At 45.9% G+C, this 23,473-nt stretch overlaps 1 protein-coding gene across 2 annotated transcripts in view; it reads right to left on the reverse strand.

The window, feature by feature from the left end:
• The window catches only part of NHERF2 (NHERF family PDZ scaffold protein 2), a 232,889-nt gene extending 209,872 nt beyond the window's left edge, over nucleotides 1–23,017 (reverse strand). Inside the window, exons 1-2 of one of the 2 annotated variants that reach the window (XM_069209755.1) lie at nucleotides 22,684–23,017; nucleotides 3,872–4,282 (exon numbers count right to left, since the gene is read on the reverse strand). In XM_069209755.1, the coding sequence (XP_069065856.1) occupies nucleotides 3,872–4,282; nucleotides 22,684–22,893 (621 nt within the window). In that variant the 5' untranslated portion in view covers nucleotides 22,894–23,017. The remainder of the gene's footprint in view (nucleotides 1–3,871; nucleotides 4,283–22,683) is intronic. The other variant, XM_069209754.1, reaches the window with a different exon arrangement.
• Nucleotides 23,018–23,473: the final 456 nt, after the last annotated feature.

The raw sequence follows: 23,473 nt of genomic DNA on the forward strand, positions 1-23,473 counted from the left end.
TTTGCAGGGTATGGGAGAATGCATGCATTTGTGCTTGCTACAGGGAAGGACAGTGGAAATATCATGAAAATTAACAGTAAATACAGCAAAACAGGTCCACAAACCTTAAAAAAAAAAACACTAAGAACAAAAAAAGGCTGACTCACTGACCTATCAGACCAGCCCTTCAGGGACTGTGCGATTGCCCCACAGGCCAGTCCAACTCTGTGTGCTCTGGGCCCCTTGCGTCCATTGGCCCCAGTGCAGCAACACCTGCTGCACAGATAACTACGTCTTCTGCTCGAGTAGAGTGGAAGGAGGGCGCAGCTTCAGGTAGTACTGGGTCACGGAGAGAGGAGTGAAGCAGTCTGAAGGAGGGAGCACAGGTTACAGACCAGTGAAATGAAGGCCCTGGGGAGAACCTGGTTCTAGAGTGAGCTGCAGGGTCGCACTGGAACACAATATAGGCCTGGCGACCAAAATAAACGTGTCCCCCATTAGCGGATCAGACCACTAAAAACAGTGGCCTGTAGTTGCAAATCAGGGACGTCTTTAACTTATGAACACATGCTGTGTAGGACTTTTACAAGGTGTGGGAGATTGCATGCATTTGTGCTTCCTGCAGGCAATGTTTATGGCAATACCAAGGAAATAACAGTAAACAAGCATTTGCAATGCAATAGGTCTCCCGTTTGATTGAGTTAAAGCTATTAGCGTTGTAAACTCCTAACCGGAATTTTCTTGCCACAAACTGAAAATGAAAAGTAAAACAGTTTCACATAAGCGAGCCGACGGCTGCCATGTACGTGAAGCAGACACACAAAAAGAAACAGAAGTTCGCTCGCAGTGAAAAGTATGGTCAAAAATGCAACTATCCATGTAACTGACAAAAGTGCAATTATCCATGTAACAGGATCGATGTCATGGAATGTGCTCAACTACTGCCCAGTGAGATCGCACTGTGTAGGAAATAAAAAGAAAAAGTAGTCCAGAAGCCATACGGAAAACTTGGAGCCTCGTAGGTTTTCAGTAGTTGGCCAGTGCGCTCAAAGAGGGCTAAACACTGGAAAAAGCAGGACGTAGGTATGCCTTTCACTAACGAAATCAAGCGAATTTTAAAAGGTAAGCCCACAAATCAACCAAACTGATGGGCCTGGTTAAAAGCCCACAGAGCGATTACAACAGGTACAAAGCGATTTGCACGCTTGACCCTAAAAACTTGCCCAGCAAAGTACAAATGGGTTCACAAACTTCCAAAACAAATGGACCCCGCACAGACCAGCCCTTCAGGCACTGCCCGATTGCCCTGTAGGCCAGTCAGACACCGATAAGGGCACGATGAGCAATACCGTGTGATGAGACTACTCAAATTAACGTGATATTTTGGGATGACATCAAGATGAACATTCAAGGGCTATATTAAGCCATGTATGTGAAAGTGAAGGAAAGCTGAGTCGTTACTGCCCAGGCAGAGAGGAGATAAAGTTTACATGCAGGTGTTTGTGAAAGCAATCAATACGCAGAGCGTGAGACAGAAGGCGAGAGAAGAGGCATGAGAAGAGAGCGTCAGAGGGGGTGAGTGCAGGAGACGCAGGAGAGTGACAGGCCACAAGAGAGAGCGTACACCAGCACAGGAAAGTGCCTTCAGGAGAGGAACCATTCACTGTGACCTGTGGAGCCACTGAGGCCTACAAATACCGGCATGCAAAGCGCAGGTGGCAGAAACCCTAGGCCTTTAAGTGTCGCCCTCGTGTTCCAGGTGGCCGCTTCATCAACGAGGTAGAACACGGCGTCAGTTATGACGCAACTACCCTCTTGGGTGCTTTCAATACCACTCTGCAAGAAAATGAACAACCTGGACAGGTGGCCACATGAGCCCGCAGGAGCAGTGACAGCGACACTTTGGGTGTGTTAACCACAGAGCCAGCTGGAGACCTGACACCTGGCACGGATGTCTGCACGGCATGCGTGGGAGAAGGAGCTGTCAAACATTCAATCCGTGCGTGGGACAAGCTTTCATAATAGGCACTGCTTGCCTCGCCTCGAGGGCTGGGTTAAGCACAGGGCGTCTCTCTGCTCTGGACTCCTGCAAACGCTGTTCCACGTACTGCCTCGTTCTGTCAGCCTCCATAAGCTTTCTACCCCCTCCCTGCCACACCGCTCCCTTCAGGAAATGGACAGACGCCTTGGACACTGTGCGTCCTCGAACCGCTGTGCCTGCAGAATGAATGAGCCTGGCAACATTCCCTGCTAGGTTATGCACAGCACACTGTGACCGTGCTTAAACTACCAAAACCACATTTTTTTCTTTTTGCAGAAAGCAATCGTCCAGGGATGAAGAATTGTGGCCCAAAAGGGCAGGAGTCATGTCAGATTGTCAAAATACCATAAACTATTTAAATATTTCCGATTTAGATAAAGTGTGTGCAAATTCATCAAGTGGATATCCTGAAAAGATGGCACTCTGAAAATGATACCCAGACATATCCATTCTATGTTAATTTATCTCCCGGGCATGTACTGAAAATATGGCATTATCTAGTTTATACCTTAAATTGATTACTTTTATGTTCATTTATCTCATGTGGCTATCACGGAAATTTGTCACACGCAACAGACACATTTACGAAAAAGCTAGGCGTCCCCGGCTGTTGTCTCCCACAACTCTAATTAATAATAAAGTAGGGGTTTCTTTTCAAGTCTGAAGCCAGTTTGGCTAGTGAGTCAACTCTGAGTCACGGTTCAACAAAGGTCCAGGACTCATGCTAGCAAAGGTAAGCAAAAGCAGATGCCAGTCATGCTTGTAATAAAAAAAAAAAAAAAAAAAAAAGGAAGGAGGCCTCACTGTTCAAGTTGCCAAACTATGGAATTTCCATCTGTCACGATTGGAGCCACGAAGAACCAGAGAATACAAAAGAATTGTTAAGATCCGTTCATTCCCAATGTGAAACATTATATGATTGTATGTGATCTCATTCACAAAAACGGGTGCCCCTCAACTTGCAGGCAGATGCCTCTGCGGAAACCTGTAAGATCATAAGAGAATCAAACACTCTAAATCCCTGACATGGTGCCACTCGCAGACACGGTCCACTCCTCTAAGTCTTACTTGACAAACCCAAGCAACCCAAAGGGAGCAGCTATCAGGCCCAGCACATACATGCCACTGTACCCCCACACTGCAAAGTCACATGCAAAGTTCAAAAGAACTTAACAAATCTTGGTTATTAAAATAAGCTATCAAAGGACAAACTGTTGAACGTGATCAACATGCCAACGAATGGTAAGCAGTGGGCAACCTTCAAGCCCTTTATTGTAAACAATACACCTTGCGGCAAAAGTGCATGCACTGTGAGCAGGCGAGGCCTAAGAAGAACCTGGTCCAAAATCCTGCTCGTCTGGCGGCAAGTCTGTAATTACTTCTGTGGTTAATTTAGCCACAATCTTCAAGCTGTGACAAATCATTAAAGGTCAGGTCACAGTGGTGCAATTTTGGATCAACATTTCTGAATTGAATAGATTGCACTAGAGCCGTGCAACTCTGCGCAGACTCCTGGACCGATCTATCGGTGCAAATGCTGTTTTGAGCTTGTAAAGCAGTGCAAATGTGCCTAGAAAACTTCACTAGCACCTTTTCGTTGAACGTAATGAGTTCTTGGTGGCACACTACCCCTCAACATGGAACAAACTCCCTCTGGAGTTACGAGACATTTTAGCCACCTCTCGGTTCTGGAAGAAATTGAAAACCTGGCTTTTTAAAAAACATTTTTTATCAAGAGTAACAGTGAGGTCCCTCAGATAGGCTACACCCCTGATGCATAGCGCCAGGACACTCCTGGGAGTAACAGTGTGCTTTACAAATGCCCGTCACATTACAATACATACACCTTACCTGTCGGCCGTTCTCGGAGCTGTGACTGAGCGAGCGCCTGCTGAGGTCCCCATCGCTGATATCCGTCTGCGTTTTCCAAACCTCCCCGTTGTCACTGCTGGGCGACTTCATGGAGGAAGTGAGAGATGTAGTGGAATTCCCCAAAGTGGAGCTGGACGGAGATATGGGGGAGTTCCCAAACATGGAGTTGGTGGGTGAAGAGGGAGAGTTATCCAAAGTGGAGTTGGACGGAGAACTCGGTGGGTTTCCAGAGGTGGAGTTTGTGGGAGACCTGGGCAGGTTCCCTAGGTCATCGCCTTGCTCCATCGCCTCGGCATAGGTGATGCGAAGGCTACGCAAGTATTCATCGGTTTCTTTGTCCACAACCAGCAGACGGGTCTCATTCTCGATCGCCTTAATCCGCTGCACGACCTATAGATGGGGCAGAAAAGAGAAGCAAATGTAGATGAAGCAGGTCAGTCGTAAGAGATACAGAAGCAGCAAAGCATTTAAACATACGACCCGGTCAAAAAGTAGACACTATAGTTACTTTTTCATGTATAACAACCTGAATTGAAAGTCCTTTTCATAGTGAAAAAAATACAAATCCACTTAATTCTGCACCTACACACAGCGCAAAATTGCTACCCTGGTGGTCACACAGCTCAAATAACGGTGTTACCTGTTCTTAATTATGTTCACTGATTAAGGAGTACAGGTCACACATGCAGTTTGTGTAGCAAACAATAAAAGCAAATGCCATTTCTCAATCACACAAGGCCAACAACTAAGTGTACATATACAAAAACTAAAATCACAATACTATACGTGGCTTTGTCAATAGTGTAGACACGCTGGAATCTGTCATCTGTGGCCTTACTAATGCTTATATTGGTTTCCTCCTTTTCTAAACCGCGGTTCCAAGAGAGGAGACACAATGGAACCCAGCTTGGAGACATTCTACATATACATATAGGGTAAGCTGTGAGTTGGGGCCATGCACACCATACAAGCAGCGAATAGGAAAAAGGATGCATGTGTGCCAGGCAATGGTCATCGGGGCTGTGAGCTTTCGCCGGGTCCATCATGTAAGTAGCAAGCAGGAGAGCGGTTGCATTTGTACCAGTCGAGCTGACTGATTAACACACCTAACATCATGCCTCCATGGCCATTTAATCGCTCATTTATGTGTATACTGTTCAATCTCTGTTCTATTTATGAGTTCATGGAAACCCAAGAGTAATCCAAGGTCACTGGTCAGTACAGTTACTTATTTGGATGGTTTAAGAAAGCGTAGAAAAGTATATTAACCCTATAAGATGTTCCATATTCACTAGAGTCTTGATAAGTAGCACTTGACTGTGGGGCTATCACTGAATGTAATGTTCTCAGACACAGTTAAGGGGCCGTAACACGCCTGACCACCAAATATCCCATGATTCAGGCATAAAACACTGAGGAAAAAGTACATTTTCATGATATTTCACCCGCTAAGAAAAATGGGACAATGCCTTGAGAATCTGAAACATTCAGATGGATCTTCGGTGAAAAATGTACTCTGTTTCTAGAACTCCTGAACAACTGTAAATCTTGTAGTGAAATAAAACAGTTAAACTCTTCACAAAAGACACTAAAAAAGGGAACCTGCAATTGTTCACCCGGCACTAATGGTCCAACAATAAACAGGCTGAAGATAGACTGTAAACGTGGCTATGACTGTCATGGTGATGATCCTCTCGAACAATAACAATGACACTTAAATAGGATTTGAGAGCTCTGTACCTGGACTGTCCTATACTGTGCCTGGGGATAATCCTCTCCTATGCCTTGCCCGCATGGGTTACGGTCTTATGCCACTCGCCAACAATGTGCACGTGAGGACCATGGTATTATCCAACATGGTGCCTGTAAGAGTTATGGTACCATCACATTCCTATATTAGGCACAGTGCTTTCCAACTCACCCACATGCTGTCTCCGTGGATGAGTGGGATTGTACCAAGACCCTTTAGAGTGCCTTTGAGGACCATCCAACTCACCAACACTGTAGCTGCAAAGGTCGCCACACCGATCCACTCTGCCACACCATCTGCGAGGGTTACAGTAGAGACACCACAGCCACTGTATCCTCATTAAGGTCTCAAAATGTGCTTTTGGTTGTCGTGGTCCCATTCCTTTCTCCTGGACTGAATGGAAAGGGAGTGGTAATCACCCACCGAGTACTTCAGTTATAGATGCTTCAGTTATTAGCTGTGCTTCCCAAACGGGACTGTGTCAAAGTAGTCCGTTCGCCACATCTGCTGGGGAGTAAATGCCCTTCCCAGTACTACATTACAAAATACGATTCACAGATTAGACCAGCTAACCTTCTAGAAATATTTCAATTTGAATCTTACAGTAGTCATCATCCTCCTTTTGTTGGTCCCTACTGCGAAGCAAAACTACTCATATTCTTCCGTACACCATTTAAATAGTGTTCAGGCATCATTATCCTTCCTAACAAACTCAATGCACTTAAACATAAAAACAAGATGTCCTTCCTGCAAAGGAGAATTTGTAGTAATCAGTCAGGTACAGATTACAAAACCACTGATATAAATCTGTGCGTTTCCATTCCTGACTAGGGAAGCAAGTACAACAAGTCTGTGGTACATCATGCAGAGACCAGCAAAAATTTTCTGTACTTTTCATAGGGTTGTGTCAGCTGTTCCTACCCTTGGCTCGCTAGTTAAGTAAGACCACTACAGATATATCGGGTCCTTGTACTTCTTCCCCATGCCGCAAAGGCACTATTCTCAAACATATGTATCTATGCTCATGAAGATGTTCGGAGGCCCATGACCAGTGTTTACTAACCGTTTATGAGCCACTTGTTGTTGGAGGAAACAAGACACTCTAGGCTGACCATTGTGTTTCTATCTCTCGCCCCTTCTAGGGATTGCTCATATAACGTAGCAAGCAAAATAGTGATGGATTAAACCCAGATCTGTGGCTGGGGTGGGTGTTTGAAATGTTTCAACACTCCGTCCATAATTTTATTTTGTGTAGTGATGTTGCCTTGTGCGCCCTAAGTGGCTAGGGTATGCCCAGACGTGGGTCCCTTACTCGGTGCGCCACTGGATTCAAGCAGGCCTGGCTGATGAAGGGTGATACCCTGAAACTGGTCCCAGAATGCTTGTTTCCTGTCCAGGGTGGACCTGGTCTGGCAGTTCAGGCTGGACAATTCCCATGGGGAACAGGGTCAAGACTGTTTTGCGTATGGCTGGGTCCAAACTAGGGTGACGTTTCAAGCAAGATAACAATGGATTAAACCAGATCTGTGACTAGGGGTGAGTGTTTGAAAAGTTTCAACACTCCGTCCATCATTTTATTTTGTGTTGTGATGTTGCCTTGCTCATACAATGACATCACGAGAGCCAAACAGGGTGTGCCTGGATGCAAATGTGTCTCCTAGTACCTTGCAGCCTACTAGCAGATTCTAAAGATCTTATTGTGGCATCAGCACCAACCCGTGACAAATCTAGATATGAATGAAAGGTGGGTGGGACCTTCCACAACACTGCATGAGGGCAGACAGAGGAGACAGGGTAAAGGGTTAAGTAAGCTCCCTCCCCCCTCCCCCTCAAGACAGAATGGGGTTTGGCTCGATACAAGTTGTGTATGCCAAATAGTCAGAAAAGGTGAGGTTTTACTAGGGTGAGCCTGGTCAGGCAAGTTCCAGCTCGCAGTATTTGCTACATAGTTTGTTTAGTAGAAAGAAGAAACATGGCACATTGGGTTCCGCTTTCCTGCAAGGGCCAGAATTTTCTGCACCCAAAGAGGATTAAGTCTGTGCTGTGTGCGGTATAAATATTTAATATAGCAAGGAACTGCAAAGCAATGCAGCACGTAATCTTTATGACCGAGAGAGAAACAATTCCTCCTGCCCTCAAATATAAAGAATCCATCAATATTCCTTTCAGTGGTAGCTAAGGCTTCAAGCAAAAATACTGTAGTGTCCACCATTCCTTTGTAAGAGTGTAGTAAGGCACCTAAGTTCAAGGATTTAATGGGAAGCTGCGTGGGCGTGCCCCGATGCCCTCTCCCAAGCACATCTTTAAATTAAACGATAGGGAGACATGGAAGAGAAATATTTTCGGAACTGTTCCACCAGAATCTAATTATAAATACATATACTTTTTTACAATGTATACTTTATTTATCTAAATATTCATTTCTCTCAACTTTCATTAGGCAACATCAGATTTGACACACATTTCACAATCAAAATCACTTCTTCACGGCCCCATAAAGTATTTACATGTTGAACATATCACTGTATCCTGCATGGCAGGTTTATACGCATTTGTAAAAGTGCCACCACAGATTAATTTGTTAAGTGAAATTTTTATGTTTTTAAATGTATTTTTTAATGTATAAGTTGCTGAAACAAAGTAAATTGTATCTGACCTCCCACTGCATGACCGAAGATTGTGCCTACTGGGTCTACGTGACTGGGTGCGTCTGAAGGGCAATCCTGTTTCTACAGCCATGCCCAGTGTATACTTTACTCAAGAAAATAAAGTACATCATAACAAAAAACTAACCTTTTCCCCAGTAAAATAAAATAGTTATAGGAAAGCTTTGGTTGCTTACTAGCAATATAAAAAATTAAAAAAAAGCAGTAATGAAAAAAAAAAAAAAAAAAAAAAATCTGCCTCAAAGTCTTCATTTAATTTAAAGTAAAGTTATGATCCAAAATCTTAAAAACACCGACCTACAGTTTGGGCTCACCATAAGGGCAAATCTAGCTGCTTCACAAATTATGACACTGATGGCTTTTGAAAGCACAAAAGTGTAACATGGCACAACCATCAGTAACGTAGGATGGTTTCTAATGAGCGACAGATAGCATCCGAACATGTAAACAACATTTTAAAAAGGTTGAAAACAAAAAAGGCAACATGATGTCACACAATGAAACTTGCTGGCATGTGTGCCAGGGGCTGGGTTTTGAAAGACCAAGATGAAAGGTTGGGGCTGTAGCACATCCAGGCCCTGGCAGGACAAAAGGCAAAAGAGTGAAGAAGTGGCCCTGGTAAAGAACAGCAGAGTCAGGCCAGGAAGAGGCCCAGCCCTGAACAGAAGAAGGCCACTTGTGAGTCTGTAACATTGCTTTAACCAGAAAGAATGAAGTACTTGCTCAATGGCTTCAAAAACATCATTTTTTGTGAGGAGCCATCATCTTTCGCTCTGTTCCTTACATGAACCGGACAATAATTAGGTGCACTATGTATCTCAGCCAGAGGATTTCCCATTTTTTTCAGTGACAAGTGTTATCACAGTCACATTCATGATTTGAAGTCAAGGAGATATAGTTTCACAGCGAACCCTTCATCTTCTCTTCTCGCACAACTGCTATTTTCCTTTCCACTCTTCACAGCATTAACATTCAAGGCTTATCATGGCCATTTCTCCTTGAATTTCTTTGAAACCTTCTATTACATGGAAGACAGCCCATTATAGAATACTCTAAGACAGCACGAATTTTGCATTACTTTGGGATGTTTTTTTCCCCACTAATAAATGCTTGAGAAAGTGTTAATGACAAAACACGTGTCGGCTATTGTTTTTGGATTCATCGTGCCTTGGGAAGAATAAATCCTAACGAATCACAAGATGTGTTCAGAACTTTTATTGATATACTTTAAACAATATGGACTTTGTGGACTGCCTTGGTAATTTAAAATAAACTTTTCAGTTCCGATTGGAATACCAGTCGGTACAGCCACACACCCTTGGTGGTTGGGTGTAAGACCAGAAGGGCACCCAATGGACATCATTTAAAGAAATAAGATAGAATTCCCCCAGCAATTGTCTGTATACTTAGGATGTGCAAACCTGGAAGCATAGCCACCTCTTCTCTATAGTCCCTTCATCTTCTCACTACTACATCTGAAAATTGGGGTCTAAAATGCAGTTTGACTCTAATTTAAACAACCTTTATTTGTTTGTGAATGGGGTGACAGAGACAGGTTTGCCATCAATGCTTGCCTGATGCAGCGTGGGCTAGTATTAACAATGCAATGGCTGTGTTTGACTTTTAGTCCCTTATTTGGGGGTCAGAGGTTAGCACCTCCTCATTTATCATTTTTGGCAAGGATACATGTTGTCAAGAATCCATTTTGCCCATCAAGAAGACTTGCCCTCCTCTAGTCACAACATGGATGCCTACTGTCTGAACATACACCAGTCAGCTGGAACATCTAGCTGCGATCTAAGGGGCCACTGAAGGACATGCATTTCCAGCAGTATCCAAAGACACTGCACACGAACTGTGAATGAGACAGGTGGGCTGGAACTTCGAAAAGAAACATTTATTAAACTGTCTCCTGAGTGAAACTCCAACCACTTCTGCCCCTTTTTTTTGCTCTCCAGAGCTAAGCAGGGAAGCAATGCAGGTTCAGGAAGATATCACTTTTCATCTGAAAAGGAAGTAAGATGGTCTGGATAAAATTAAACTAACCCACTGTGACTGGGGATCATTAACAGTGAGAGCTCTCGCGAGCGGTAGATTCCAACAAAATAGGCAGATGGGCAAAGGAAATTCTTGGGAAGTAGTGTTACTAGGCTCCAAATGATGCTGAGGTCCATAAGTTGCGTCCTCCTCTATTGACTAAAACTATAAACAGGATTCTTAGTCCAGGGTTGTTCTGCATCAGTCCAGACGGGCCACATCCATGCAATATTTTCAAACTAAATACTGGCCATGGAAAGGAGAACTTCATTCAGTTCAGTTCCTCTGGGACTACGCTGGGCAATCATGTAACTGTCAATGATTTGCTGGAGCTCCCTGCTTCTTGTAGCAGCAGAGACACCTGCACAGGAGGACTCAAACAACACACAAGTTAATGCAGCCTACAGAATCTCTGTCCGACACATCACGAAGATCATATATTTGGTGAATATTGGCACACAACAGACAAGTCCCCTGAAAACGCACATTGGGAAAGGGACATCTATACAGGCTTAGAACATGTGCAAGTCAATGGTAAACCCCTCAAGCGAAACCTGGGAGTGCTCAACATCACATACCCAAAGCTTAATGAGAACACACAGCCTCCTAACCTTGAAACACACTGGAAAACAACACCGTCACACCACATCACAAGCCGAACCAGACCTTGTACTGCAATGGAAACTTCAGAAACATGTTGGATAGTCACATGGGCTGCAAAGAGTGCTACAAGACAATGCCAAAGGCAGCACATACACAACAGAAATACCCTGATAGCATAACATATTAAAGAATATCTCGGCTGAAGCTGCCCGCTTGTACTGCCTTCTACTCCAACCTACCCACAATTCCGAAGGAAGGGACCCTAGCTCTAGGAACAAGCAGAATTTACTCTTGGCCTGTAGCATCTCTTTAGCCAAACAGAAACAACTCGTTCCCTGTCCTGTCACCATCCCTCGGTATGTCTTCAGTACAAAGTTGACAGGAAATTGCATGTACGTACCCCCAACTTCTTTTTTCTTTCCTTCACTCTCCCTCCATAAGATGACTTTCACAGGTTAAAGTTTCTATGTTTATCTTTTTCTGTTGCCTTGTGCTATTCATTGAATTGTTGCTAGAGTGCCCAGGTTCTGGGCCGGATACAGATATAAAATGTAAACCGATGCACAGGGTGGGTCTGTTACAATGTTGGTGATAATGAACACTTGCCCTGTGACTATTTGTCATGTGTTGTTGTTAATCTGAAAACAACTTAATAAATACATAAATTAAAAAAGAAAGAAATTGCATGTAAGGTGAGGTGATGGGCACACAGGCCAGGGGCAGGGATGAGAAGTCTGGATGCCACTGTGCACGTTTAAAGGGATATCCGTTCAAAAGTGATTGGCACTGTATCAAACTGCTCTGGGCCCTAGCCTAACTGGCAGGGACAAATCAAGATTATGGAGCAAGATGGTCCGGTGACAAGACTTACAAGTCCCTGCAGTGACTTTATTGTTCCTAAATGGGACAATCATACTTGGGAATATTTAGAAATTGGGCACATGACAAAATGTGTTTTCAAATTGTGAGTTTGCAATCATTTTACTTTGCACAACCTGACAGTCTAGAAATGGGCCTTGCAGCACAGAATCCAGTCCTTACACTGGCAGCCTGCACCTAGACACATCACATTCAAAGCAGCATCTAACAAGCCTGGGTGACGACCATTCTTCCTTCAAAAGAAGCTCTGCTTCTTTCGAGATCAGCACCACACAAACCAAGGAACTCTTCACCATTGTCAGAGTTTGCCTACTCATCAGCCATCAAAAACTCCACCCTCCTCCCCACCAGAACTTTGCGAGGCCCTCACCGACCACTTCCACAACAAGATAGAAACCATTTAGGAGTAACTTCGATCCCCAATCCTCCAACTTTCTCAGCATCCCACCAACCTCCACCACTGACTACCTACACACCACATAGGGACACATCTGCAAACTGAACACGATCACACTCATGAGCTCCATCCACTCAGGAGTACCCATCGACCCCTGCCCCACAAGATCTTCAACCTCGGAAGAAACTAGATCAGCCACCAGCTCACCACCATCCTCAATGCCTCGTTAACCCTGGCCACTTTTCCAGAAGCCTGGAACACGCAGAGATCAGACCCCTCCTCAAGAAGCCCCTCTGCATACCCCTGCAAGCTCCAGGCTTATCTCTCTGTTCCCGTTACCCGCCAAACTCCTACAGAAGGCCATCAACCTCCAACTCACCGAAAACCTGGAGGGAAACCACCTGCTAGACCCCTTTCAATCAGGCTTCATAGCCAATCACAGCACCAAGATAGCTCTGATCGCCGCAAGGGACAAACTCCGCACCCTGCTCGACAGGAGAGAAGCAGCCGACCTGATCCTGCTCAACCTCTCTGCCGCCTTCGACACAGTCTCCCCCCACACAATGATCAACCGACTACGCCACACTGGAATCACAGACTGCGCTCAGATGGATGGCATCCTTCTTCACAGGACGCACCCACAGAGTCCGCCTCCCACCCTTCACATCACAGATCAAGCACAAAATCTGCAGCGTCCCCAAAGGCTCCTCCCTAAGCACAACACTCTTGAACATCTACATGACACCACACGCAGATATTGTGAGATCACATTACATGATCTCCTACGCTAATAACATGCAGCTTGCCCTTTCGCTCTCAACAGACTCCACCAAGATGAAGACCAACTACCACAACTGTATGAAGCAAGTTTCCACCGGAATGAAAGACATCTGCCTGAAGCTCAACATGGACAAAATGGAGGTTCTGATCATCTGCAGACAACCCTCTGGAAATACTCCCGGTGGCCAGCAGAGCTTGGATCCACCCCCACATCAAAAGATCATGCTCGCAACCTTGGCATCATTCGACAGTAAACTCTCCATGAAATGCCAGGCCAACAGCGTTTCCTCAGCCTGCTTCCACATGCTCCACATGCTCCGTAAGATCTTTAAGTGGCTCCCCATCAGCACAGGGAAGACAGGGACGCAGGCCCTTATCACCAGTCGACTGGACTGTGGCAACGCACTCTATCCAGGCACCACCCCTGAAGTCATGCAAAGACTCCAGACGATCCAGAACATAGCTGCCAGACTGATCCTCAACCTGCCCAAGAGAAGTCACATCACTTGATATTTTCTGTGTATAGTTTGTAGGTATTTTTGTATAATTATTGTGTTTTACCTTATTTTCTTTCCTTTTTCTTGTATATATCCAATAAATTATTGATGAAATAAGGGATTGATATTATGCTATATGAGCTTTTATTCTGAAAAGATAAATGTATAAGTATTGTATTGATTGTCTGCAGATGGGACACAAGATAATGAGCGCTTGACATACGCTATATACAATTTTATTATAAGTATCTCCTGATGTTATATATATATATATATATATATATCCTTACAGTTGTATAGTAGCTCTATACTTCTTTTTAATGATCCAGAACGTAGCTGCCAGACTGATCCTCAACCTGCCCAAGAGAAGTCACATCGCCCAGCACCTGAAGGACCTCCATTGGCTCCCAATACAGAAAAGATGAGAGTTCAAGCTCCTGACCCATGCTGACAAAGCCCTCCATAACCAAGGACCCACCTACCTAAACCAAACCCTTCACCTCCACCAACTGACCAGAAAGCTGCACTTGGCACACATTGCCCTTGCAGAGATACCAAGCCTAGACTGCTGCCGTGCCGGAGGACACGGATTCTCTCACCTCACCACCAACATCTCCCCTCCACACCACACCACACCATTCCTGACCCACTTCAGAATGGGACTGAAAACCTGGCTTTTCCAATAAACACCTGCAGCAAGCGCCTGGATAACCCACTCAGGTGACAAGCCGCGCTATACAAATAACACCTGATTGAATGAATCAAGATAAAACAAACACCATAATTCCAGAGGGCCTAAAAGTTGACTGCTGCCACTCGCATAAACAAAAGATGCAGATGGCAGACTTGTCATACAACAGTGGGTCTGTGAGGATGGGTCTATGCTTCTGGGCAGTGATGTACGCTGCCCCATGATTGAAGCATGACTGGGAAACTCACTGACGATATCTCATATAGAACAAACATTCTTCCAATCATATACTCCAAAGGGTGCCAGGAACCCAACACAAATCGGAGCGCTTTGCAGCCTCGTCACAGGTATGGAGCACTGTACAAATGCTGCAGTCAAATACAACAGTAAAGAAGCCGGCATCCAAGGATTTGTCCGAAAGTCCTGCAAACAAGTTTCAAAGCAGATTAGTTTGATTATTCAGAATTCCAAGCAGAGGCCAAGAATCACGGAAAAGCGCCTTGGGGTTGCAGCAGACTGAAGGTTAAACAAGAAGGGCAGGCAGCCAGCCTCGATCCTGAGAGCCAAGCAGGGATATTCCCAGAACTAATGGCCTCATTAGCTGCGCGCGCTCATTCGCCCTTCTGGTCAGACGACGAGGGGCACCACTTCTTGCCAAGCAGTTATAGAACACAAGAGAGTTATGAAACCACCCTTAGGTAACCAGCTATACAAACATGGGTGACCCCTGCAGAAAACGTGGACAGCCAATAAGAGGAGCCAAGGATAGCAGCAGCCACATCCCAGTTTGTCTTTTGATACTTAACCGCTGAGAGAACGTAAGCTTCATGGATGGCGCTGTACAACATATCCCACTTACTCAGCCACCTCTTGCAATTGTACTGCCCTTGTTAACCATGGAATCAGGAAGTGGTTAAATCAGCAGCAAGAAAATAAACAGTAACTCAAAATTCTTGTTTAATCTCTCTAAATAGCACTCAATGCTCTCCCAAGGCTCCTGAGCAGCAATACGAGGTTGATAACGGAATACCACGTCGAACATGTGATGTCATCAGGGACAAACGGTGCATGACATCACTTCTTCTACACCTATAATGTTCTGAATCCACTCCCACACCAGAGAGATTGAGTGCCACGGCCTGTGCTTTATGAAAGATGTGCAAATAAACAAAAAAGATGGGAAGGTACTATTAAGCTGTTCGAGCACTACTACGCATGGAGATGTACAGCCCTCTGAGCAGCAAGTGAATCATTTTCGTACACATCGAGGTGTCTGTTGTCTTAGATGATGAGGTGTAGCTTCTTGATGCAAGTATTACAATGGAGGAGCTTCAGGATGCAATAAGGATGTTGGCCTCTGGTAAGGCGGCTGGCCCACATCAAATCCTGGTAGAGTTCTACAAAACTTTTTTCTCTGTGCTTGCTAGAGATTTTATGGACCTGATCCTTTGGGTTCTGCAAGAATGGGGTTCCGTCAGGTTCTTGGAAGGCAACAAATATAATTGTTTTTTTGAAAGAAAGGGAAACCACCAGATAAACGAGGGTCATATACGCCAATTTTGTTAATGAATGCGGATACAAAGGTATACGCTAAGGTGTTGGCAACACGTTTGGGGAAGGTTATAGGAAGGCTTGTTTCACCTCGGCAGCATGGGTTTACCCCAGGACGGGTACAGTTGACCATGTTAAGTACGCTATTACCTTGTTTGACAGTGCTGCAACTTCAGGGGCTCCATTGGCTATGATCCTTCTCGACGCTGAGAAGGTGTTTGATCTCGTGGCACGGGGATTTCTCTGGAGGGTTTTGGAGCATAAAAAGTTTAGTTCTGGCATGGTGAAGTGTTTGTATCATTACCCTTATGCACAGCTTCAGATGATGGGACAACAGCCTGCAAGAATTCAGATTCGGCAGGGTTGTCCATGTTCCCTTATTCTGTTAGCCTTGTATATTGACCCCTTAATAAGATGGACAATTAATGATCAGGTGATTCAACCTGTCAGGTTGAATGGGTTTAAGACAAAGGTATTAGCATATGCCAATGACATCGTGCTATTAACACCCGAGCCTCAGATGGCACTTCAGGAGGAAGAAAACCTAGTAGAAGAATTTGGTGCACTCTCTGGGTACCTCCTTACCAGGGGGGAGACCCAGCTGATTTGTACTAGAAATGTGGACTTGGTAGACAGTCGCCGGGTGGACAATGCCATTTATCTAGGGTGAAGATTTCAGCAACAGTAGACTCTACTTCTAGATTGAATACGGAGCCTCTGCTAGGGAAAATAAGTCAAGACTTAAAAAGGATCAATGGACTGTATTGGACTCTGGCTGGGCGATGTAATGTCTTGGAAATGATAATTTTGCCTTAAGTCCTGTACTTATTTAGAACTATCCCACTTGATCGTGAAGGACAGTGGATCAAAAATCTAGAAACTCTGAGCACGAATTTTCTGTGGCAGTGCTCACGGGCGAGGCAGGCCTTGAAATATATGGTTCTCCCAAGACATAGGGGAGGCTGACTGATGCACTGCTCTAGTCTGTCCTATTGGGCACCTAAAAAGCAGGCTAGTACACATGGGCCATTAGGCAGCCCCCCAGAATATATATTAATTGGTGTTGGGGTGAAGCAGCCGCTGGCTGTTTTATGAGACAGGTTGAGCCCAGCCATTATTAAAAAGGTTAAGTTCAATATGATTAGGGCAATTGGGAAGGTTTGGTTCAAGGTTTAAAAAGAAAAAAAAATGTAAATCCTCAAATCAGTCTGCCAAAAGATGGCCCTGTCTGCCTGAGCACAACAAAAGCTATATATTAATCCAATATGCATTCACAATGACTAATGGCTGTCACCCAAGCTATTTTGATAACTTTGAGGACCTGGAATTGTGTGAACGGTCACACTTTTAAGAGTGTGATGGTTAGTAGATGTGTTGGTAGTGTCATTAGCAGTGCTGCCAGGGGCAATGGGTGGTGCACACCGCAGTGTCCTCCAGGCGAGGGCCCTGGCACTTCAGCCTCTCTTCCTCCAAGTCTCTTGAGGTGTCCTGCACATCTCGCTTCCTCCCACCACATGCTACAGCATTGGGGTCATGGACTAGCCCAGGTCAGCCATTGGTGGTCCTCACAGTGAGTCAGCATTTTGCTCTACCACACACAAATATTCTATTAGAAGGCTCTCACGTCACTGCCAGGGATGCAAGGCCACCTCTGGTTTCATTTCATTATTATTAATTTTTTTTTGCAGCGAATCTTTATTTTTTACTTATCTTTTCTTTCGTAAACATATACACTGGACCTTGAAACAGTGGTATTTTTACTTTTTGTTACTTTTATGAAGAAATTAAAAAGAAATAAAGCAATAAAGCCCAGACTTATTGGCTTTGTCATTTTTTTTTTTTTTTTTTTTTTTTAGCATGGATTGTACATAGAACAAAGGACGGCAGGGACGAAAGAGATGGACTCTGCAAACCAATCATAGTATCCCAGCGTAGGTCCAAGAGGGCGAGATCAATGACATTCTTAGGCTGTGCGAGTGATTGTCTTTCCCCTGTACTAGGAGGACGAACCAAGGCCCACCCTCGTTTGGGGTAAGGTGGGGGGTTCGAACTTTCCCACTGGCCTCTGCATTCTTAAACTCCAGAACATCTACGTGCGAGTCACACACCTGGGCAGCTGTGGTGCAAGATGACAGTCAGTGCGAGTACCTTTCACTGAAACTTGTCTACAGTTCACAGGAGATCTTCAAACGAGCACTGGTGCTGCAGCAACTGGAAAAGGTGACTGCAGAGTGCAGTCCGCCTGCAATGCCCGTCACGGTTAGCGGAACGGTGACAGTGTGACGCGCTTTTGGAAGGGAACATATACACTGAAGTTGAAGAAGCTCTGGGATTCCGGTTGGTGAGGGAAAAAAATATAAGCAGGGCACCCAGGTCAGCAGGAAAATGGCAGCAGGGGCATGATTGGGGAGACTCCTGGTGGTTAACAGTAGGTCTGCCTTGCCACAGTCTGCAGCTGACTGAATAAGAGAACCTTGGGGGGTACCTGAGCGAAAGATTACTGACTGCAGAAGTCAACAACACAGAAGGAAATCAACTAGCTGAAACATGTCAACGTTTTTGGACATTCCTAGGAAACTGGTGTACACTAGAGTCAGACATCCCCAGCGATCACATACGTAGGCGCCAGCAGTCCGTTTATGAAGTGTTTTCACCTAAAAGCTCACATACTGGCAGTGTTTTCAAGCAGGCTAACCTTGACCAAATACAACCCCCCCCATCCCCTCCCCCCCAGAATTTATATCTTCAGAGATTCCATAAAAGTCCGAATGTTTCCAATGCACTTTGTGTCGAAGGGTTTTAGCAGTTTTTCAGGACGATTCACTTTTTTGGGTGGGGGGGTGGTAGGGGAAGCCTTGGTGATATTAAATGCACTCTACTGACCCAAACACTGAGCGGCGCCGGATGGGCGGCCTTGTCGGTTGTTGAAAGTCTGCTGTGATCCTGCAAGGATGATAAGTTTCTTTACACGACTGATGTTTGTGCGTTCACAACAGGCGCCCGATCTACCCCCATGCAGCAACTTAATCCTTGCAAAGTACACATTGTGAACAGTATGCTATGGGCAATCTGGGACAGCAGTTACGGCGGCCGTTGATCTATCCTGACGTCTGTATGCTCTGCCTCGGCTCCAACTCATGCAAAAGCGGGAGTAAAGAGTTACATTACACGGCCCAGCGGCGAGCACAGGACTGGAAGCTGTTCTCTGTGCGAGAGGTAAAGGGGCAGCGCACGTGAACCTCGTCGCCACTATACGGAGCCCGCTATGTTATGACAACACTGGTGGGCTAACCGGAGGCATAGCCCCCAAACCAGGTCACGTCGTGCGTCATGCTGCCTACATTTTGAAGCCAGTCTCCTGCGCTGCTTAGTTAGTTTGCTGAGAAACCTCTTTCACGCAGCTCCAAAACGTGTGATAACACAACACAAAGTATCCATTGATTATTTGTGGCACTACTATTGCCGTGACCACCACAATATTTTAACAACGAGGGTCAAATCTGTCAGTCATTTGTACCTCTTTCAAACGTGTTTCTCTTTTACAGCCAAGTCTTCAGCAGTACTGCACTACAATTGTGTTTATTCTGCAAATGAAGGGCGGAGGTCAACTTTAGATAATACAGAGCAATAGTCAGGATTTTAGTCGAGTATTTAAGGAGAGTATTTATAAACTGAGTTCAGGGACACAGAAAGGTGCATGTCTTGGCATAGGGTGGTGAACAGAGGTGATGGCTGGAGGATGTGGCCAGTACATCGATGCATCGTCTTCGCGAATGTCTGAAGACTGAAAAGAGGAGACAGGGGACCCAAGGACCTTCGAAAAGAAGGGACAAGTTGAGTAACGATTCAACAATGGCGAGTTCTGTCAGCCTTTCATCCTTCTGAAGTCGATAAAACGAGTATCATTCAGTTAGGTAACAACACACTTGTTACTTCAGTACCAAGAGGCCCACGGGTGAACGTGTGCTTCACAGACGCAGATTATGTCACTGACATCGAAGCGAAAATACAGTGAACAAAGCAGTGGGGCCCTGCTTTGGAAAGGAGGCGATTGAGTTTTAATGAATGACAATCAGAATACACGGCGACATGTCTATCGCTTGATATTTGGAGGACACAGAAGAAACCGATTTAAGCAGGATAGCGGCCGTTTACGACAAACCCGTTGGAATCCGCCACAGAAACTGTGTGAAAGAAGTGTAAAACTGATATTCTGTAAGAGGAGGACGCGGTGGCATGATAGATAGATGGGAAGGGGTGAAGACAGTCAAGGAAGGCCCATAAGTAGGACACACAACCAGCTGTGGGCTGGAGAGCGGACCGCCAGTCTGCCTGGAGGCAGGAACAGTAGAAGAAACACACCACGAGTGTAACACGAGGGATGATGGCAAAGAACAAATCAGAGAGAAGCAAAAGAGGAGTTGGGATAGTTGCAGCTGCTTCAGCAATCTTGTTGCATGAGAAAGAAATGTATTACCTTCCGTGATGGCGGTTTCCTCCATCGTATAAAGGTAGCTATGACAAAGGGGGGGATGGGTGCTGAGCGAGGAATAAGGAAACCAGAATGGATAACTACAGTAGTTGTCCAATCCCGGCTCTGGGCCACCTCCGCTCTGGAGTAGAAAGGAGGCAGTAATATATAAGGGATAGATGAGTACGGTAGTAATGGTGATAGGCACGTTTGACCATCTGAAGTAAAATGAAGGAGACTAGAGGACCAAGGGGTTTGTGAGGAGTGGCTAGACCAGTCCCTGCATTGGCCGGAGTACATGCTCCAAGCTGGAAGGTACGAATTGTAGGAGTAAAGGTAACTGGAATACAAGGGACTGGGTAACGAGAGTTCCAGCAATAGAAAATTAGGTTTTATCCCTCTCTCTCTCTATGTCGAGGAGGATGGAGTGGAGAAGACACATAGGTTCAGTGCATGGAGCCTTGGTGGCCTTGCAAAGTTATGAGGATACCAGCTGGAGACCTTAAAACTGACATAAATGGCTAGACAGAAGAAAGTGGCAAAAGCTGGATAGAGGCTCTGCAAGTGTCAAGAGTTGGGTGGATGGGAAGTCTGTCAATGACAGGAGATGGTTTAATGGAAGCATGGGACTGAGGACGGCTGGTTGGGATTCCTCAAGTATCAAAGAATGGCTTGGTGGGGAAGCCTGCAACTAGCAGCAGATGGCTGGATGGGAGCAAGTGACAGAGGAAGGCTGGATGGGAAGCCTGCAACTAGCAACAGCAAATGGCTGAGCGGAAGCAAGTGACAGAGGATGGCTTGGATTGGAAGGCTGCAAGTGGCAGAAAATCATTGGACGGGACAGGTGACAGATAACAGCTGGATGGGTAGCCTGCAAGGGTCAGAGGATGGCTGGTAGGGAAACCTGCAAGTAGAAGATGAATTTTGGACGGAAAAAGGTGACAGTGGGCGGCTAGATGGGAAGCCTGCACGTGTCAGAATGGCTGGGTGGCAAACTTGCACGTAGACAATGGCTGGATCCAAGCAAGTGACATAGGACGGCTAGATGGGAAGCCTGCAATTGTCAGAGTATGGCTCGATTAGAAACCTGCAACCATCAGAAGAAGGGTGGAAGGAAGCAAGTGACAGGACTGCCGGATGGTAAACCTGCCAGTGTCAGAGGATGGCTGGATGGGAAGAGAAGCCTGCAAGTGTCAGAGGATGGCTGGATGGGAAGCATACAATAGAAGATGGGTAGACGCAAGCGACAGGGCAGCTGGATGGGAAGCCTGCAAGTGTCAGAGGAAGGATGAATGGGAAGGGGAGCCTAAGTGTCAGAGGATGGATGGATGGGAAGCATACAACAGAAGATGGGTGGACGCAAGCAAGTGACAGGGCAGCTGGATGGGAAGCCTGCAAGTGTCAGAGGAAGGCAAGCCTGCAAGTGTCAGGGGATGACTGGATGGGAAGCCTGCAATTAACAGATGATGAGAACCCGACGACTTACAGAAGATGGTTGAACGGAAGAATGTTACAAAAGACGGCTGTGTGGGAAGCCTGCAAGTCTCGGGGGATGGCAAGCATACAACCAACAGAAGATGGTTGGGCAGAAGCAAGTGACAGAAGACGGCTGGCTCAGAAGCCTGCAAGTGGAAAAGGATGGTGGTGGGAGGTTTACAGGTGACACGGGACGGCTGGTTGAAGACCCAGCAAACAATACATTAAGCCTGAGTCCAAATATTGCAAACAAAAGAAATGAACTAGGAGGAAACCCTGCAAGTGGCATCGGATGGCTAAATGGGGACACTGCAGGTTACAGGGGGTTGAAAACCCTGCAAGTGACTTAAGATGTCCGGGTGTAAATGCTGCCGAGGTGATACAGGATGACTGGCTAGAAACACTGCAAGGGCACAATAAGCATGTCATTCTAATTGAGATCGTCTACCCACGATGAAAACATAAGGAGAGAACAGAAACATCAGCACTAGGTGAATTGTTTCAGTACTGGAGAGGCCTTAGGCTCTGCAAAAAAAATGGCAAGAGATGAACAGAGAGGGCTGATGTTTTCTTTACAGATTACGAGCAGATACCATTACATTTGGTAACATGGTAACAGCTAAATCTGTTGTATAGACAGTTTTTAAATAAAATATGCTGTGGGATAAGCTATGTAAAAAACATATGCTGCAAGCAAGAATGATGAAAAGCAAGTTATTACTTGTATCTGCAAGGGACGCCAGAAGGTGTGCGTGAGACAGGTTGTCAAACTTGAATGAATGTTTTATAGACACCACTATGGATTGTAGGACTTTCAGTTCCACTTTCGCTTCATATATTTTAGATAAACTACCCAAACATGCAATGTGCAGTTGGCTGTCATGAAAAGCCTGCGCCCTGCGTTGTCGGAACAGAGGCCGGCAGGAGATGTTTCCAGAAGTTTAAGTACCTGTTGCTTTAGGATAACAGAAGAATAAAGGTAAGCGCCAGTACCTGGTGGTGGGTCTCCTTCTCCACGTTGGCCCCGTTCACCTCCAGCAGGCGGTCCCCCGCCCGGAGCCCCGCTGCCTCGGCCGCAGAGCCCGGCTCCACCTTGCGTATGTACTGCCCGCTCTTGTTCTTCTCCCCGTGCAGGTGGAAACCATAGCCGCCCTCCCCTTTCAGCATGTGGCAGAGCCGCGGCTTCAGCTGGCTCGTGGACATGATGCTCTCCCGGATCCGGCGGGTGCTTCCCGAGCGCGCCCCGTACCTCCTGCCTCCCGGCCGAGCTCCCGCAAAACTCCGACTGCCTCCGCTCTTCCCTGCGCTCCAAACTACTGAAAACACGGAGGACGAAGAGAGCCAATCAGGCAGCTAGTTGCAGTGACTGACAGTTTGGGGGCGCTACTGGGAGGGGCAACGTCAGTACCGCCCCGGAGGCATGCGATTGGTTACAAATCGTTGCCCGAAGACACAGGCCCTCCCAGGAAGGGACGTAACAAGCATTACGTGACGTCCCGTACGCTAGTTTGTTATGGATCCTGACGCAGAGTTTGAAGTTTCTGCTCCTTCCAGAGCTAAATTATTACATTCGTGTCCGCCAGGCTGTCCGGGAGAAGTGATTCACGTCTCTTGGTTGGACGGACACATTGCGGAGAAGATTTGGCGTTACAGCCAGAACTGCCGAATTTGGGACTGGGAAGCTAGCCATCAGTCCCGGCGTCGGTTTAACAACACCCTGTGATTCTAGGCAACTCTCCCCGTGCCAAGTAAATACAAAGACGTGACCTTTATGTAATGTAAC

The sequence above is a fragment of the Pleurodeles waltl genome, chromosome 10, assembly GCF_031143425.1.
Source record: "Pleurodeles waltl isolate 20211129_DDA chromosome 10, aPleWal1.hap1.20221129, whole genome shotgun sequence".
Taxonomy (NCBI): Eukaryota; Metazoa; Chordata; class Amphibia; order Caudata; family Salamandridae; genus Pleurodeles; species Pleurodeles waltl.